At 36.6% G+C, this 18,670-nt stretch overlaps 4 protein-coding genes and 1 non-coding gene across 7 annotated transcripts; 1 reads left to right on the forward strand and 4 right to left on the reverse strand.

Moving 5' to 3' along the window:
- Positions 1-306: 306 nt before the first annotated feature.
- Positions 307-2,390, reverse strand: LOC142555860 (RPM1-interacting protein 4-like). The gene is made up of 4 exons (XM_075666985.1): positions 2,140-2,390; positions 1,580-1,969; positions 1,311-1,508; positions 307-463 (listed from the first exon to the last, which is right to left on the reverse strand). The coding sequence occupies exons 1-4, from the start codon at positions 2,143-2,145 to the stop codon at positions 443-445; spliced, it is 615 nt and encodes a 204-aa protein (XP_075523100.1). The 5' UTR covers positions 2,146-2,390; the 3' UTR covers positions 307-442.
- A 123-nt stretch (positions 2,391-2,513) lies between these two features.
- Positions 2,514-5,581, reverse strand: LOC142555859 (uncharacterized). The gene is made up of 4 exons (XM_075666983.1): positions 4,526-5,581; positions 3,315-3,764; positions 2,906-3,221; positions 2,514-2,833 (listed from the first exon to the last, which is right to left on the reverse strand). Exons 1-4 carry the CDS (start codon positions 4,934-4,936, stop codon positions 2,697-2,699), a joined length of 1,314 nt encoding a protein of 437 aa, XP_075523098.1. The 5' UTR covers positions 4,937-5,581; the 3' UTR covers positions 2,514-2,696.
- A 3,298-nt stretch (positions 5,582-8,879) lies between these two features.
- Positions 8,880-11,229, reverse strand: LOC142555861 (uncharacterized). Of its 3 annotated transcripts, XR_012822465.1 has the most exons (3): positions 9,918-11,229; positions 9,654-9,739; positions 8,880-9,190 (listed from the first exon to the last, which is right to left on the reverse strand). XR_012822465.1 is itself a non-coding variant. In XM_075666987.1 (2 exons), the coding sequence occupies exon 2, from the start codon at positions 10,522-10,524 to the stop codon at positions 9,934-9,936; it is 591 nt and encodes a 196-aa protein (XP_075523102.1). In that variant the 5' UTR covers positions 10,525-10,581; positions 10,776-11,226; the 3' UTR covers positions 9,833-9,933. The 3 variants fall into 3 exon arrangements, 2 of the variants coding, with proteins under 2 accessions (XP_075523102.1, XP_075523101.1); XM_075666987.1 differs by lacking the exons at positions 8,880-9,190; positions 9,654-9,739 and having other exon boundaries at positions 9,833-10,581; positions 10,776-11,226; XM_075666986.1 differs by lacking the exons at positions 8,880-9,190; positions 9,654-9,739 and having other exon boundaries at positions 9,833-10,581; positions 10,772-11,225.
- On the reverse strand, positions 9,039-9,165 carry LOC142504708 (small nucleolar RNA snoR111). Its single transcript, XR_012804330.1, has one exon. It is a non-coding gene; the product is annotated as a small nucleolar RNA snoR111 (small nucleolar RNA).
- Positions 11,230-15,126: 3,897 nt separating the features above from the next.
- LOC142555862 (plant UBX domain-containing protein 4-like) lies at positions 15,127-18,392 on the forward strand. Its single transcript, XM_075666988.1, is given in 5 exon segments — positions 15,127-15,379; positions 16,222-16,507; positions 16,769-16,864; positions 17,742-17,834; positions 17,836-18,392. Coding segments are annotated over 5 exon segments (1,002 nt in total). The 5' UTR covers positions 15,127-15,140; the 3' UTR covers positions 18,124-18,392.
- The last annotated feature ends 278 nt before the right edge of the window (positions 18,393-18,670 follow it).

Raw genomic sequence — 18,670 nt, forward strand, 5'->3', positions numbered from 1 at the left:
ACTAAAAGTGAAAATCATCTTGCTAAATATTTCTGGGAAAAGCAGAGGAAAATCTATTCACTGGTGAATCTTGTAAGCACCAATCCAGCTAAAGTTTTAACTTAGATGAACTTGTGGCCGCAAGTATTTGTCTATGATCGATGACACGAAAAGTAATCCAAATGATATTACAAATTAAGAAGAATACAATAACCTGTGCACATATAGCTGTACAATAAGCGTAAAATGTATTCGTGTATGATTTGACTGAATTATTTGCTTACAACACTAATATCAGGATAAACTAGTATGAATCACGTGAAGTGTTTATCAAAGATCATACCGGAGTCACAAAGAACATACAGTTTAGGATAAACCTAGAAGGGCAAGAGCTTGACATACTAGTAAAAAAAAACATGTATGAAATATATGTAGACAGACGAGCCGAATGGGTATTCCATCTTCAAAACAGGCCGCAACATTTCTGCACGTTACAGAAGTACTGGTTTTAGATGAGATCAAATTAAAGCAGGATACATACATTATTATCAAGACAACATGAGATTTAAGTTGGTTTGGAGAGATGATTTGGATTTGAGATATTTGAAAGGAATATTTCAAATGTGGTGTTGAGTTGAATGTGAAGTTCATCTCCAACTCACAAAATAACTATTCATTGAAATGCAACCTTAGGTCAATTATAAATTTTATTTATTTTAATTTTTAAGGTTGATGAAAGTGAATTAAAATAATTATTATTTATAAGAATGTGAAAGTTAGATACAATTTGGTTACATGACAAAATAAAGTGTGTTTTTTGGGAAATTTTGAAAAATGACATTCTGTATTTTAAAAAATTATCTTCGTTTATTAAAATTGCATATCGTAAACGGATTGCATTACATGTTTTTAGGAAACTAAGATCATTTTTTTAAGAAAAATGTTACATGTTGATTGACGGTTACAAATTGTATTAAAAATGTCAAAATTATTCTTATATTTTATTTAAATAATTCTTTCGAATTTTAAATACATTTTATAACTCAATTTATATTAGACAAAAACTTGTGCGAGACGGTCTCACTGGTCGTATTTTGTGATACAGATATCTTATTTGGGTCATCCATGAAAAATATTACTTTTTATGCTAAGAGTATTACTTTTTATTGTGAATATCGGTAGAGTTGACCCGTCTCAAGGATAAAAATTCGTGAGAACGTCTCACAAGAGATCTACTCTTTATATTAATGTTGTTGTTATTATTATTATTATTATTATTATTATTTAATTGAAACGGGGAATGTCGGAAATTTGAACGTCCCCTTACATACCTTTCCCCGGGTATTTTCTTTGTGGCTAGACTCATGGTATTTGTTCACAACCTGCTGCACACTCACAGAGGGGAATTTAGCAGCCGCGATTTGCTTCTCCTCCTTCACCTTGTTGAAGATTACCGTAAAACCTTCCGCCGATCTCGGATCCTTTTCATCCCATTCCCCGAATTTAGGCACAGCCACCGATCTACAAGACTGTTCCCTTCCACCATCAATATCAGATGATCAACATCCACACAAACACAATGATTGAACAAGATACTCACATTATCATCGGCATAATCCACTGGAGATAGCGGCGGGAAATGGCTGCGATCGGATCTTCCGCGCTGGTGTTTGGGCTTAAAGATTGAATTCACAGAACTATCATGAGATGTGGCTTTGTCGCTGTCTGATGTAGAAGACATGCTTTTGTAAGTACTGCTTTTCAACTGATCGGAAGTGTTTCTTTTGTGGAAACGATTCTTTTTGGGCACGGAAGACTTGCCAGAAGGTGGAGCTGCTACCATGTTGAAGGCTTCTGGATTTTCCTGCGGATCGTTAGGGTTTATCCTGATGCCGTTGGCTTTCTCCTTGCGTGCATTCTCGAAGCAGGCTGTGTACGGTACGTTCTCCCCGTCCCAGTTCCCGAACATAGGAACATGTGATCGTTGTTGCTGCATAGTAAACGTTAACTAATCTAGTTGGAACAAAGACTTGAGCGTTGTGAAGATTTCAGTTTTGAAGATTTAATCGTCAAGTAGCTAGAAAATTTTATATGTATATAGGATTTGATATTTCTATCCAACTACAACATGAGAATAAGCAATCAAAGAAAAATACTCACATCCATTAATCTTTATTAAGTTCCCCTTTGTTTCTGATCGTTGAGAGCCGCGGACGATCTTGTTTATGCATAAAAATATAGTGGGGGAGAATGTATGAAAAACAAGAAGAGAAGTAGAGTTTGCGTGTGGGTCCATTGTAATTTGCTGCGGAGAAACCGATGAAATTTGGGCATGCATAACTTTGTGTTTTCGATGATTGTAAGATCCGTAAATAAACGAAAGGAACCCTAAGTATTTGTTGTTTCCGTCGTTCGTGAACAAATGTCGTCATTTATTATGCATTACTATGTGAAGTTTGAACTCGGTCTTATGCACATTTGGATTGGAGGATGTGAGATACATACATGATACATATATAAAACGATCAACATCATCAATGAGAAGTCAGAAAACTCATTCCTCTATGTAATACAAGTAACCCCTAAAATGTTAAAACCATATTTGATTCTTACACACTCTCTCTTATATATATTTCACTTGAAAACAGGACAAAAAAGGTAAATAAACCGTATTCCCTACGGTTTTGATGGCATCAGACACGCCAATTATACAACACTCAAGAAATCCCGATCGTCTTGTTCAATATCCACAATGTAAGAGAGAGCTGGATCGCGAATATTGTGTGCAACCATGTCCTATCCAGCATAAAGCCATACACGGTAATTCCAGCTGTGTTGTGCTCGAAATATGTTACTGAAACACAAAAAGCCCATAAAAAAACGTTCTCGTTGAATGCTGACTTCAATAAGTTTAGCAGTTACTTACCTAGTGCTTGCCTTTTCTGGTAAGACACAGTGTTTGCAAAAATGGGCACCAAGTTTGTATTGTCCAACACGTTATCTCCATCTCCTACTTCATTATCGGAATCCGTCCAGTTGGCAGCAGTAACCGGATACCGTGCCACATCAACTGAAACAATCTGAGTCGTTGGGATGTCATCAATTAGAGCATCAAACGAATCGATTGTGGCACAGGCATGCCACTTAGCCGCAAGAGTTGTAACCGCCTGTGCTCTATGTGTTATCTTTGCTGCACTTCGCAAGCAGATTAAAAGCCCAGTTACCAGAGTTATGGAACACAACTGCATGACAGAAACAGAACAAGTCAAGAACTTCACTACATTTTTCTTGAATGTCACGTGAAATAGATTAAAGAGCTGGTGATGCGGGATTACCGCGAGTTCTCCAGCTGTTGGGATGTTGACTCTGGAGCTCGGTTCAGTTGTAATGAGCAAGGAAACAAACTGGCTTATTGTTACTAGGATTAGCGTCAACAAAATGAAAACTCTAAACCGATGACTTATGATCCGAAGATTTCTTCTGATCCTGAGGTGTTCGATCAATATTGAAGCAACATCAGATTCACGTTCAAAGACTTGAGCAAAGTCCTCTAACCTTAGTATTTGAAGGTAACACGTAAGGCGGAAGAGTACACAGACTAGGAAACATATCGAGGTACGATATAGCCACGAGCACATCAGTAGCATGCAACCGATGACTTTGCACAGAGGCGTGTTGTATGGGAAGGGGATTTGGTTTCCTCCGGAGGCGAACCACCATATCTGGTATGCGCAGTGGGCAAGGAAACAGGGGAGAACAAAAGCTGAAAGGAGCTTCATTGATCTCTGCGTCGACAAATAGACAGACTTAGAATTGGAGAATATCATGCTCTTGCATGGATCATGTTTTTATTGAAGTTTTGACCATACAATGAGATTGCTAGGAATAGTTTAGCATATGTACTAGATTTGCGCAAACAACTAACTAGAATTACGAGGAAATACAACGTTACAACTCTGCATAGATAGTATTCGGACTCAGATCCCTCTGATACATTATGCCACACTTCGGGCCATAAAGGGGTAATATGCAAAATTCTACTGGCTCCGTGATCAACTAGATTTGACAGGATTATTGACAAATTTGCCTGTTTTATCCTACCCATAGAGGTGTGATATTTATATCTATGTTCCAATGAATTGAGAGGGTTCAAATATTACTTGTTTTCATGTCTGGATTTGAACTCAAAATTCTTTAGCTAGTTCTAAGTTCGAAAAAATAAATTATTTTGAACTCGGATCAAAATTTGAATTTGAGCTCGATTGGTTTGGTTCGGTTTGATTTTAACGGTCAAGTTCAGCTACAACTTCTTGATCATGGCTCCATGCCCCTTAAATTTTAATAATTTAAAAAGTATATCTTGATTCTTGAATCTTTAAGGTAATGAAATGACTCACGATTTCGAAATATATTGGAGCCAGGCCCAAATTAGATATTTTCGACTTGAAACACAGTAATATTGTGAGCTGCTTCCTTTGTATAACTACGTAACTAAGATAATCTAATTAAGCAATTTGGAGTGAAAAATGGAAAGGCAGAAACGTACTTGAAGCTGCAGTGCATATCCCTGGCGAACCTTTTCGCTTTCATCACACAGTTTATCAAGAAACAGAAACCTCCGAAGCCCATATTTACGCCCGAAAGAAGTTAGGCAGATGAAAGAAAGTGCAGCAAATAGCGAAAGTGATGACTGAACAATTACATTGTAAGGCCTTTGGTGGATTAGATCACAGTCAGAGCAATAAAATATAAAGTGGGAGACAATTGGAACAGCTATGTTTAGCAGAAAAAACATGGACCAAGAAATCCCAGTTCTCCATATATTCGAATAATCGAGAAAAACCCATTTCAGACTATAGCTGTAACTCGTCGACTCCAAGCTGGATTCGTGGAATGAATGGCTTGGTGAAATCGACTTGTTTTCTTGAATTAAAGCCTCTTTGGCCGATTCTTCCATTTTGGTACTGGTGTTTTCTTGTTTAGAAAACTTGTTCTGCAGATGCTGTTTCCTGTAAAGGATTATATCGCAAATATTGTGGGGGAAGGTTGTAACTGATGAATGATTGCTCAAGTTTTGGGAAAGTTTGAGTTTTTAACTCAGCGAAGTGATGATGACTTTGTGGGCTCGTGATCGGGAGCAAAGTAGTTGGTGCGCAGGTGGCAAATGGTTGTTTGATCATATATCACGACACGTTTGATGTGGTAATATATAAATTCATATTATAACAAGGCTGGTCAAACATTAGATAAAATATTAATATTTGATCCATAAATCTCTCTTCTCTCACACCAAATATATTGAATTTTTTATTTATTTGAATCAACGAATAAAATAAATTTTATAATTTCAATAGAAATAATCAAATCCACCCACAGTAAATATCATTTAAAATTAATTGTTTACAAAATTCAAGTGTTGCGCATGGATTAAATTAGGACGTTACGAGAAAATAACACTAACCAGCCATTTGTCATAAAACAATGGAGATGGAAAAAGGCCAAAAAGTTCACAGATTGATGAAGATAGATAGCCGCCGTCCACGTGTAACCTGCTGGAAAGTTGGAGTTTGATTTTTTTTTTTTTTTGGGACTATTGATATCCGTCTTCCTAGGTGACTCAACATTTTGACAAAAAAATTCATGTCACAAATATCTTCTCTTTTTTATTAAAAAAAATTAATTTAATGTGGTTAAATTAAGTTATGAGTTTTGATATCCTCGGATTGGAGATGGGTCCGGCCCACTCTCGGGAGCTCAAAAAGAAAAAGCTCATAAAAGTATTCGGAAAGCCTCAGAAGATAATTTTCGTGACAGAACCCATCAGGAGGTCACCTCACTCGCACAAAGTGAGCAGGAGGTCATTCGGTAAGTCAATCGGGAGGTCATCCGAGAGGTCATCCAAGCCGACCTCCCGTATCCACAATCTCGTCGATCAGTGAGGTGGCCGACTTCCAAGAGCCGACCTCCCATGCGGACCTCCCAAAGTTTGTTTTCACGACGATGGGAAATGCTTTGGCCAACCTCACGAGCCGAGCTCCCAAGGGACCAAGATCCTACGCGGCTCATGCTTAGGAGAGCTCTTACCTAGATATTAACGAGTAGCCAACAGAAATCAAGCCCAATAAGATATAAACCAAATCTTGTACAGAATATAACCAAATCTTCCACAAGATTATGAGTATCTAAATATACCAAATCAGGACTATATATTTCCTAAAAATATCAGGTTTCGTTAATTGTTTATGGATTCATATATTCACATTCTCTCAGCACACACATTATTCTCTCAGTTTTCTGTTCTCTGACTTAATCGTCGGAGGGGCTACGCCGGAACAACCTTTCGGCCCCTTCTAACGTTCTTGTTTGTGTCTCCAGATTTCGAAGGTCTGATCCGAGATCCCCAATTGAAGATCCGACCTCCCAATTATCTTTTGAAGATCTGATTAGAGCTCCCCAAGTGAATATCCGACCTCCCAGCTACCATCTCGGATTTCAGCAACATTAAGTTTCTTTTAAAAAAGGTTACTTTTAAAATTAAGAAAATATGCACTTTGGTAACATAGAAATATTTCAATAAATTATAACAAATAACAAGATACATACCAATTATCATGAAACTTTAAATATTTACCAATTCGTGCCGATTATCGAAATTCCATATGATCTAGAAAATAATAATAATAATAATAACAACGAAGTAAACAATTTCTCCACAGAATACTAATACTTAGAGAAAGGAACAGACCTTGATTTTAATAGTTCCATAAAATCAAAGTTGATCGATTAGCAGAAACAGCCAAACAGGTCCTTGCTTGTCCCATGAGAATCTCTGTCAGGGATCGCAAAGAATTTTATTAAACAATGTTGTTTCGATGTTGTCGATGATGTGTAGGCCCACTAATATTTCAGAAAATAAAATCCTTTCCCTCTGGTTGGCCCATCCGAAAGTTAAGCCCATAATGACGATGCCACGGATACACATATTTTATTATTATTATTATTCGCCTAACAAATTGCAAAACGAGACTACGAGCACTCAAAATTATTTAATTTTTAATGTTTTTCTATTTGAAAAAATTAGCACGTGACAGGTGGTATCAACATTATCTTCCTTAGATATTCTGCCGCAAAATGTTTATAAATAGACGTTGTCGATCATAAATTTTTCTATTTTATTTTAGAGTACGTTGTTGACTCACGAGAAATTTAGGTTCCGATACCAACAAGTGTCACTAGTCCAGACGCATGTTTCGAAATTATCATGAACCTGAAATCACGAATAAGACCATTAGAAAGGGCCGAGAGGGTGTCCCAGCGTAACCTCTCCGACGCTCAAGTCAATGACTGAAGATATAAGAGGGAGTAGCTAAGGATGCTGCTGAAAAATAATATCGAGAATATCTCAGTTATACATCTGAACTTGATATTTATAAGAAAATATATGGACCTATGCTGGACTTGTCTTCCATTTGAACTAAAGATGAGCCATGCGTAATGAGCTCGTCCCAGGATATCAGTTATAAAGTAAGACTTTGAAAGATATACGAGTGATTTATTGAGAATTTCACGTAGTTCAGCTATGTATTTTCAATAAATTATACCAAATAACAAGATACATGTACAGTGAACAGGATGTGTATGTGAGTTGTTATTCATCCGTATCCATAACTGAAAGATCGGTCCCTGCTGCTTGGGAATCCGACCTCTAATTCTGCTCTGCCCCAAAAAAGGATGGCCTAGAACAGATTTTGAAAGCGCACTTTCCAGGCGTATCGTAAAAATCAACAGAAGATACTGAATAACCGTGCGGTGGTTTGGAGTATCCTTTTCTTTTTCCTTCAGGCCAATGTTGCGTTTTGATTGTGACCAATGTCGTTGAGTGTTTATTTTCTTGTTTCATAGCTACTTCTGAATGGATGTTTACTTCATTATGATTTATTCACAGGGATGTGAAGCGTGTCAGTTAAAGAGCTGGAGAGCCTTTTGTTTCTTCTCGCGGTGAGGAAAAGTAAAATGGAGCAAGAAGAAGCTGAGACAAATCTGCAGATTCAGTTCGACTTTATGCAGTATTTGAAAAAGAAAAAAACGGACGAGCTCAATGATGTTCTTGAGCTTGATTCTTTTGGCTATGACTTGTTCGCATTTACACTTGGATACGAGTTAGTAAAATTTCTTATGCGTGTTAACAAACAATGACAGTTCTGTGTAACTCGATTAGTTGAAAGTACATTCAAATACAGATTATTTGATGCTTATTCCTAACTATTTCAACAGTTTGCTCGAGATATTCAAGCTCTTTATGACACATTCAGGCTGGGTTAACACATGAGTTTAAGATGGCTACTTGTAGGTGATTAAATGAGTATATTCACTTTGACTAGTATATACACAAAGTATCTAATGTCAGTTGTGTTTTTATAAATTTTCATAGGAAACATAGCAAACGTTTTGGGCAAAACTTTCTTTTCGAGGATTTTAAGAAATTTGGAGATTGTAAAGCGACAGTGCAGTGTTTAAATGTGGACTAATTTATTCCTAAGTCCATGTCCCTGATCTGACAACGGTGTTGGACAGTACAGTGCTTTTGCACCTGGACATCAGTATATGTATAAAACTTAAATGTGTGAGTTACATATTGGGGAGGTTGAATGGGAAATTATACATAATACATGTTTAACGGTTTGTTTCAACCTACCGCCTGCACGACAATGAACGGCCCGGCTCACTCCACACCTCCCTGTAAAAAAAAAATTGACTCCGAACCGTTGGATAGACCCCTGCGACAGTCCCGCAGGGGTAAGGTCGACCGAACCTTGTTTAACTAATAATTTTAGGGAGGTGAGTTATATCTATTGATGCATCTAATTTGATGATCTCAAATGCTTTGCTTATCAATCAAATGATTAATGCTTTGTACGGGGAGGGTCCTATTTTATGTAAATGAATATGAAATTGGGAGAGATAAACATGCACAGATTTCTGATCAGTAAATCTTCAGAGGTAACGGTCTCCGATGTGTCCACCGGTGAGATAAAAGAAAAATGGGAGTATAAAAAAAAATGTGGACGAGCAACAATCGAATCGTCAACGAAGGAAAATGACGACTGAAACGATATCTCGCCACCATCATTATACCTCATGTCCTCAATTGTGAGACGAAAATCAAGATCTCGTTCCCTTAATGAATTACGAGCAGAGGCGTCTTAAAAACCTAGCAGAATAACAGAATAACAAAGAAGATGAGTTGGTGTCCGCTTTCTGCGTGTTTGAGCAGCTACCGCTGTGGTGTGCGGTGTGCGAGCAAGCTAGCTACGGCATATATATATATATATATATATATATATATATATATAGATGGGGGCAAAACCCTAAGAGATGCATTTACTGTATTGCCCTCCCTGACAAATTATGCGCTAGGGCTGCCTAATCGACCATCCACTGGTGGATATTCATTCTCGCACTCGTTTGGATTTCATTTTCGACAATATCACACAAAAGAAATAATGAAAAAGAATCATATAATTTAAGAATATTTTTAAAAAAATATTTAAAATATGCGAAACTTTATGAAAGTGATATTATACAAGTCCTACCACCGTGAGTGAGATAAAAGAGAGAAAAATTATCAGTATACAATTGAAAACTCGACATGTGTATATATTGTCAACAAATACCTAAAATAAGCAAATAAGTTCAACTTGGTTCCAAGAGTCCTCAGATCTGATATCCTCCTCAAAAGCTTGAGTTTCCTGTGAATGCACTGAACCCACAAGACCCATGTAAAAGCCAAAAATCACCCTCACACCACCCTCAACGTTGTAATTAAAATCAAAATCAGAGTGGCAAAGTTGCATATGTCAACATTCTAAATTCCTTAATCTCGTCAAATTCTTCAATTTTTGGGAAACATTGATTTTTTTAAAAAATAAAAACAATACCCCTTTCGATAATCTCTCAATATATATCGAGGATCTCGATAATGGAACGACTACAGAGCGGACAAGTCCCTCGATTCAGCCACAGCTCCCTCGAACACACTCTGCAAAAAGTGTGTCCACATGGTATGAAAGCTGCACCCTTCTGCCTTCCCATGCACACGCAGCACACCCGATCGCACCCTTCCCCGTCTTCTTCGTCCTTTCTCCCTTCATCACAGCCGTCCGTTTCCTCCAGCAATCGCATCAGGGACATTCTTGGCGGTGTTCCGGAGTTCGGGCTCTGATTGGATCCTTCGTGGTCTGAGTCTTGCGCCGCCCGGAACTGACGCTCAGCTGCCAATGCTGCCGCCAGATTCATACCGCTTACTGCTGCAGATTGGCTATCGCACGGCGAGGTGGGGCTGTTCTCCGGCGGAGTTTGGGTGGCGTTGTTGGGATCAGTTGTTTCTGGGTTTATGAGTCCATCTTGATCTTCTTCTTCGTCCCTCACGCTCATGGTAGTCGGGCCGAGGCCCCAGGTGACTCCTCCGCAACAGCTCATGCCGTTGAACCCCAGCCGTTCTTTAAGACTCTTCTTCCTTCTCACCGTACGATCGACTCCCTCCATCCTCTCTCTGAACAACTCTAGTATTGTTCTCGCTCCTCTCTGTAACTCTATCCTCGCCTGCAACCCAAATCCAAACATTTCAATTTTTTCACCCATTGATTCAATTGGAATAACGAAACCCAGAAAAAATAATACAAGAAAATGATTCACCCACGCAAATATACAACGATATCTATTGTTTCGTGTGTGAGTTTGTGCGGTAAATAAATCCATACAGACGAAGGTGGTGAATTGAGATATATACTACCTACATAGAGTAAGAGTAAGAGTAAGATAGATTAATCAAAGCATCAAAATCACGTGTACTGCATCAAGATTTCAGCTTTCAAGAATCGTGAGACATGACGGCCATTAACGCAACCACCACCACCTCCAGGCAAGACAAAGAAAATGATCAAACAGATAACGTGACAAAGAATGTGAGGATAAATATAACGATCGTGGTCCAAAGAATTAATCGGGTTTTCCTGAGCTACCCGAAAGTCAATAAATGGATGGTTAATCTGATATCATCGACAGCTTGGTCAGAGCTTGTGGGCAAATAACTTAATTGTAGATTTGGTTGAACAAGTTACAGACAAAAGACGAAGTGGAACAATTGGAGGAAGATGTAAAAGAGAACAAAGCGTGGGGCATCTTTTCTTGTGACCAAGCTTCTAAGTTCCATCTATTTTATTTGTTTTTATCCTCAAAAGATGGATCCGTTCAATAAAAGGGATTAGGCTTATATTTTTTTATTATTTGATTTGATGAAATAAAATTTACTAAACTATTTAACTATAAGAACAAAATAATTGCAACCAGTAGCATAAGTAATAGATATTGTACCAGTGATACAATGAGTAGCTTACATGATATGGTATGGTATCACTGTCATATATCAAGAGATCAATTGTTCGATTTTCCTCTGTATTTGTCGTTTCAGTTTGAACATATCATACAAAATTTGCTTAATATGATTTACCTAATCAGCGTCATATGTAGCTAATGTATCAGACTGCATCAAAAAATAATGAGAATGAGTTGTAAGAATAAAAAAAATAAAAAAAAAATATTGTATTAGTGTGTAGTGGGGCTTCCTCAAACAATAGCACTTGTAATGTTTCTCGCAAATGCCGCCGGCCTAACTAAAGTCAAAACAGAACCATGCGCATCCAATTGGATTCAGGCTCGCTACCCGCGTGGCATTCGTTTGACTTCAATACACACACGCAAATGTTTTTTTTTCCCATCTACCAACAAAACAAAGAGGGGATAAAGTGACATTAAAAGTGGAAATGGCATGGTAAAATATTGAATTTCCTAAACTCATAGTTAAATTATTAAACAAATAAAAAGATTATGATGGGTTATTATTTTCTGTTATATTTTCGACACATATATATCCATTTTTTTATATAAAAAAACCCGGAAGAATAAACCTCGAATGGTATTCGACGTGGTCAAAGTATAACTAGATATGATGGTTGATCTTCATCAAATGTTGAATTTATATCTTTTAAGTAAAATTTCTGTTCAAACTTGTAGAATTAGTCCAACATGATTGAATGTATAATCGATTATCTTTTTAAATATTTTTGTGTGTATAATCTCGTTATTGAAAAATTAAAATTAAATTTAAACAAGTTAAAATGACAATCAAAATCCGGTAATTTTATTATTTTTTATTTGATAGTTATTAAATAGACATAGAAGTTAAACCATGCATGGTTAATTTTGTCCAATGGACGTAGGCAAAGCGGACTAGGTTTTCCACGAATTTTCAAAGTGAGATGGCGATGAATCTTTCCATCTCCTATTTCTATGAGCCCACTTGTCATTCACTTTGTTATGACTAATGTTTAGGCTTTAATCTTTATATATTAATTGGCCTTTTCACTTATTTGCTGTTATATTGGACACTTTTGTCGGACCCCTTCCATTCATAAAATATAGGACACGCTCTCCTCCATTCCGACGTTCGAGTAGTTTTTGGGTTTTATAATATTTTTCTCTGTCGAGAGTATATTTTTTCATTAGTTGGACATCATGATGTCGATCATTATTGGAAAATCTTTTCATTGATATAACTCCTGATTGATTATTTCTGAATTTGCATTTTCTGAATGTTAACTTAATATGTCATACATGTTCATTGAAAATTACATTTCTAATCTCGATGGTTTTTCAATTTTGAAAACCCCCAATAGAATAATCAAACCTGTTCATTATCAATAAACAAACATTTCTTAGACCTAGGTTCAAGTTTGTTTCTAGCAGAATCATCAACAATTGTAAAAAATTTATTTTTTTGTCGCTCCAAACCTCCTCATATATGTTGTAATTTAGAGTCGATAAGTGACCTTATTAATCAAGTAAGTTGTTGTGTTAATTGGATTAGTCCAAAATGCGTTGGGCAATTCTTCACGAATATGCATACTCCGTGCACACTCATTCAGGGTCTTATTTATCGTTTTAATCACACCGTTCTGTTGAGAATTTTCAAAAATAGTTTTCATCATCTTGATCTCGTCTTCAACATGATAATGCTTAAATCTATCAGCTAGCATATTTACCTTCATTATCAAAAGTCGGACACTTCACTTTTAATTTTTTTTTCATTTTTTTACCATGGTTTTCCACTTTTTAAAAATATTATATAATTTTAATAGTTCATATTTTTCTTTATCATATTTCTCATTTTCGGCATGCTTAATCGATACACATTTGTTTATTTTGTTGTGAGAGGAAATGTTATCGTATTGGAGCAAATTTGGGCTAATAATGAAGTTACAAAGATGGAGTTTTGACATAAAGGACAAAAAACAAAATAAGTCATAGAACAAGGCGTGACCACGCTTTGTAATTGCTTCGCGGCTACCTTGTGACTGCATACAGAGCTCGAAAATCATGATGGTAATACCATATTTTAGGAGTCCTGGTTGTGATATTTAATTCATTGAAGACTTTTGGATAGAGAAACTTATTATTGAAATAAAAAAGATATGATAGAGTTTTATTTCACAAAAAATTCAAGTTTTCTTATTGATATACCTAATTTCTTCCTAGTATTATGTTTTATTCTAGTTTTTTAATTTATCTTAAGACTTCTTTCTACTTTTTCCACGGCAAACTTAACATGAAACACAAGATAAAAAGCATAAAGGAATTTTTCATTCTTTTTCTCTACGACTCTAGATTGAGTTTTTATTTCTGATTTAAAGAATATTTCTATTATTTAAATTTTATCACTGTGCGTTTTCTGTGCTTTAATTTAATATTATAGTTTGTTCAGGAATATATTGATTTATAATTTAACTATATAAAAGTTGCATGTTGATTAATCTGATAATTTAATTTGATATTTAATTTTCTAATGTTATCCATGAATTCAGTTATCTGTACTCATCATGAATGATTGATACGTAGATGACGATATATTATGTGTGTTGTGCTAACATATTTGATCTAAATAAATCAACGATATTGGATCATCAATTGCAGCTATCTCAATTGTTTAATTTCATGATTAACAATTTTTACAAAAAAATGATATATTGAATTATTATGGAACATTATCGTGTCCAGTTGATTATTGATAAGTTATTACTGGATGCTAAGTTTGGTCAATTAAATTAGAAAAACATAAGGATTTTAGCGATTATCCCTGCAAATCATAAGACTAATGACTTGGAAATGCATGGATAAATTGGTTGTCACTTAGTTATATCTTGGATTCCCGTAACTAGCTCTAGGCTTCTGGTCTTTATTACTTTGTCCGAGTTTAAATTGGTTGCCAACGTCTTCAATTTCCGGACAAAGTACGAAATTTAAGCTATGATATAATCACCAACAATTCTTCTAACCATTTTAGTTCGGTCCCGAGACTTCCAAATACCATGATAGACGAGCTCCCCACTTTGCTCACTAAACCTCTTATCTCGGGTTTCGCAAAAAGTTTCAAACATCAACTCATGGAGCTAGGTAGGTCAGGTAGGAGAGTAGATCTCTTGTAAGACGATCTCACGAATCTTTATCTGTGAGACGGGTCAACCCTACCTATATTCACAATAAAAAGTAATATTCTTAGCATAAAAAATTATATTATTTCATGCATGATCCAAATAAGAGACATGTCTCATAAAATACGATCCATGAGACCGTCTCACACAAATTTTTACCCAGGTAGGATAATCCTCCTGATATTGACTTGAAAATAGAGAGAACCCGACTTATCGAGTTACTCTATTCGGTCTAAGTCTTGATGGGACGGATGAATATTCGGGACATCACCTGTGTCATACATTTTTTTAAAACTTAATTTATAGATTTCTATACCACTTTAAAAAATAAAATTTTAAAAATATGTAATTTTTAATGATAAAAACTTGTGTGAGACGGTCTCACGAGTCACATTTTATGAGACTGATATCTTATTTGGGTTATCCATGAAAAAATATTAATTTTTATGTTAAGAGTATTACTTTTTATCATGAATATCGGTAGGGTTGACCCGTATAACAAATAAAGATTCGCGAGATCGTGTCACAAGATACTACTCTTTTTTAATTTCATACCAATATATGCAACACCAAGTTAATACCGAATCAAACCGTCTCTTTGATTCTTGTATATATATGTATGTATGTATGTATACACACACACCTATTTGCAAATCTGATACAGACGAAAGCAAGATTTGCCCATTTCTACAACCTCGAGGTTCCATAGACATGTCTTCTTCGCGTGACAAGAAACCCTCAAGTAGCCGGGCCGGTGGTATCCGAACCCTTTCCGATTTGAACCGCTCCTCCGCCCATGATTCCGACAGCGATTCGGATGATCCCCAGGAGTATTACACTGGCGGTGAAAAGAGGTCGCTTTTAGATTGCCCAATTTCTCATCTGAATACAACCCTAGATTATTGTTACTTGTATACGCATGATATGATTTTTTTTATTTAATAAAAAATAGGGATTTATTTGAACCGGATTAGATTATGTTGGGCGCTTTCGGTAATTCGATATTTTCTTGTTATCATCGTTTCCGAGTTATGGGGTTGATTATCTGATATCAAAATCTCGATTTAGTATGAACTTTCATGTCGTATATTCTTAATTTGTTAGTTTTTTCAAAACAGAATAATAATTTGTCGCAAGTTAGGGTTGTGGGTGATGAGTTCTGATATAGCTTATGACGACAAATATATATCCACGTCTCCTCCGTTTTGGGTCTTTTGGGCTTTTGGCACTGCTGTATTGTTGACGGGCCTACTATGTATCGGTGCAAAACAGAGTCTTCAAGGTTCATACTTTTTCGTGCTCATCTTTCTGTGCTGGCCTCTTAGTTTGGAGTGGAGTGAACTACTCGTTTTCTCTGGCACTCAATGTGTCGTCTTTGTGCATGTTTGTTTTCCCTTCGATTGTATTTGGGAGTTTTTGAGAAGAATACATTGAAACGATCAGTTATCCGTCAAGAGAGGAATTATGAAGATTAGTTGGCGGTCTTGATGTTATATCCCATAATTATCCCCTTGAATCTTCTGAATGCCTGAGTTGCAAGGTGGCTCAAATTTGTTTGAATTTTCTGATTTTCCAACATTTACTTGTTTTCACTTTTCTAGCATTGCGTCATGGTTTTTGTTCGGTAACATTTTTTTCTTCTGATATCTAATGTGTGATTAATAATCATCTGACTTGATTATCATCTTACTTTCAGTGGTATGCTTGTCCAAGATCCATCAAAAGGCCATGATGTGGACTCTATATTTGACCAAGTTAGGCAGGTGGGTGCAGTGCCAGGATCCTTGGAAAATCTTCAACCTTCTTCAAGTTCGAGGAGCTTTACTGGGACAGGAAGATCACTTTCAGGCGAAACTGTTCAGACTGGGCCTCAGCAGCCGGAGTCAATTGTTCACAACATTGTTTTCTGGAGAAATGGTTTCACTGTTAATGATGGCCCTTTGAGGAGGTTGAATGACCCTGAAAATGCTCCTTTTCTGGAGGTAACAAGAAATGAAGATAAAAAATGGTTTTTGATGTAAAAGAATCAGATCAAAAGAGGAATTTTTTTAGCTATATTATTTGTTTTGTTTCCGCATCCTCTATTTCTTCCCTTTGTTTTTCACAAATACGTTTTCAGAATTTTTTTATCCCTTCACTGAATATAAAATAGGCTCTATTAATCCACTAAATTCCTGGTGTTATGTTTGTAAATTGATGGCCCATTGATGGTTTTGACGGTGTCAAGTACTTTGATGTCGCAGAGTATCAGAAAATCTGAGTGCCCTAAAGAGCTGGAACCTGCTGACAGGAGATCCTCTGTTCATGTTAACCTCATAAGAAGGGAAGAGAACCGCCCTGTGAGTCCAAACTTTACTCATTTTTTTGTGTTCCATTGCTCTAATACTCTTTTTGGTTGACAAGCACGAGTTGTTTGTTTATGTCTTTCTTTAAGAAAGATTTGTCTCTTATCAGTTTAAATGTAGGTGCAACTTTGCAAGCAAGAAGTAAAATGATCAAAGGCCTTCAGATGTAATGAAAAAATTAAAAAAATTATATAACCTCAATCACACTTGTTATTGGTTGGCTGTCATCTGGGAAAGGCATGCAATTTCAAAGACTACTGACCCTCTCCTTCTTTTGATTGCTATGTTGCAAATCATGGGAGCCCTATCATTATCGAGTAGGCAAATGCTGATACTTTTCAAGTCTTTATGCATTTAGTTATTCTGTCTTAAATCAAAGCTTCTTCAGAGTAGAAACTTTTTCCCGATTCTGTTCGATCTTGGTTTATTACATTTAGAAAAAACTCTGTCTACTACTGAAGAAAACTCCATTTCAGAACCCTTTGTGGTATAACTGAACATCAATGAGTGTGAATTTCCGATGACTTTCCTACACTTAAGTTGCATTTGTATGCTTTTTCTCCACCCGGAAATGCAATGCATGCTGTCCTCGGAAAGCTAATTATTGAGGTGGAGTTGTAACAGTTAAGAAGTGGATTTATCGAGTTGAGGAAGTAATAATATGTGAAGTCAAAATACAGAACCTAATTCAAGTAAAAGGCACTTTTTTCTTCACCTTGTCCTCTGGTCATGCCTTTGTGTTTCATCTCAAACTTTGCATTGTTTCGTGACTCTGAAGCATTTTACATTCAAATATTTGTGATGTGTGTGATGATGTGTATGTAACACTCATTTGAGAAAAGTTATGTAACATTTCTTTTGGTACTTGCAGGAAATAGAGGCACCACGTATTCCATTTCAAGGTGTCGGAAGAACTCTAGGTAGTAACTCTGCGACTCAACCAGTTCCCGAGACAACGGGACCTTCTACCCTCCACTGGTGCTCCATCCCCTTCACCGGGACTTGTGGTGGATAGATCTCAACCATCCACTGCAATTCAACTGAGGCTTGCTGACGGAACCCGTATGATTGCACGCTTCAATCACCACCACACAGTTGCTGATATCCGATCCTTCATCGATGCATCTACAACCGGGGGATCCAGAACCTATCAGTTGCAGAGTGTTGAATTTCCTCCGAAAATCCTTACCGATCAGTCCCAGACAATCGAACAAGCTGGATTGTTGAATTCAGTTGTTATTCAGAAACTCTGAATAGCTAATTGAATTCAATTGTGCCTCTCTCCTCTGAAAGCTAAATGCAATCTGAAAGATGCAAATTAAGGTCAGGACTTCGAGTTGCCAGGAGGAGCCACACTGTTTCTGGATTTGCATTCGTGCTTAGCACCCTACCATTTTTCTTGAACATGTGTTCTTGGTTGTCTGTGTACAATATTTGTATTTCCAGTGAAGATTTAGCGAAAGTATTTTTACAATGACCATTTCATGATCTTGTTGCAACAAATTTATATTACTTTTCCTTCCTTACTGCTAAGATTCATGTTGTCCTAATGCTCTGTTCATTCAGCTCGATATGGGGTCCTGTGTTTGCAGGTTATCGTGAAGGAGCACTCTGGTATATCAAAGTTTAAAAATAATTAGATCGATGTTTGAGTAGTTCGACCCACTCACAAACCTCTGCCTGAGTACATTTGGGCTCGACTTGAACAGCGACTTGAGGTAGCTCGAGTTTATAATCAAGTGGTTTTCAAGTTATTCTATTTACATGCGTATGTAGAATAAAATAATCTTTCTTCTTATT

The sequence above is a fragment of the Primulina tabacum genome, chromosome 9 (assembly GCF_025594145.1).
Source record: "Primulina tabacum isolate GXHZ01 chromosome 9, ASM2559414v2, whole genome shotgun sequence".
In the NCBI taxonomy this organism is placed as follows: Eukaryota; Viridiplantae; Streptophyta; class Magnoliopsida; order Lamiales; family Gesneriaceae; genus Primulina; species Primulina tabacum.

What these genes read in the sequence shown, in the direction of transcription:
- LOC142555860 (XM_075666985.1), bottom strand. An exon ending in TGGATTATGCCGATGATAAT is followed by an intron (nt 1,509 to 1,579) that starts GTGAGTATCTTG and finishes GGAAGGGAACAG; the next exon opens with TCTTGTAGATCGGTGGCTGT. An exon ending in AAGAAAATACCCGGGGAAAG is followed by an intron (nt 464 to 1,310) that starts GTATGTAAGGGG and finishes TGTAACGTGCAG; the next exon opens with AAATGTTGCGGCCTGTTTTG.
- LOC142555859 (XM_075666983.1), bottom strand. Translation starts at nt 4,936, where the DNA reads ATGGAAGAATCGGCCAAAGAGGCTTTAATTCAAGAAAACAAGTCGATT. An exon ending in CAACAGCTGGAGAACTCGCG is followed by an intron (nt 3,222 to 3,314) that starts GTAATCCCGCAT and finishes TCTGTCATGCAG; the next exon opens with TTGTGTTCCATAACTCTGGT. An exon ending in CCAGAAAAGGCAAGCACTAG is followed by an intron (nt 2,834 to 2,905) that starts GTAAGTAACTGC and finishes TTTGTGTTTCAG; the next exon opens with TAACATATTTCGAGCACAAC.
- LOC142555861 (XM_075666987.1), bottom strand. Translation starts at nt 10,524, where the DNA reads ATGGAGGGAGTCGATCGTACGGTGAGAAGGAAGAAGAGTCTTAAAGAA.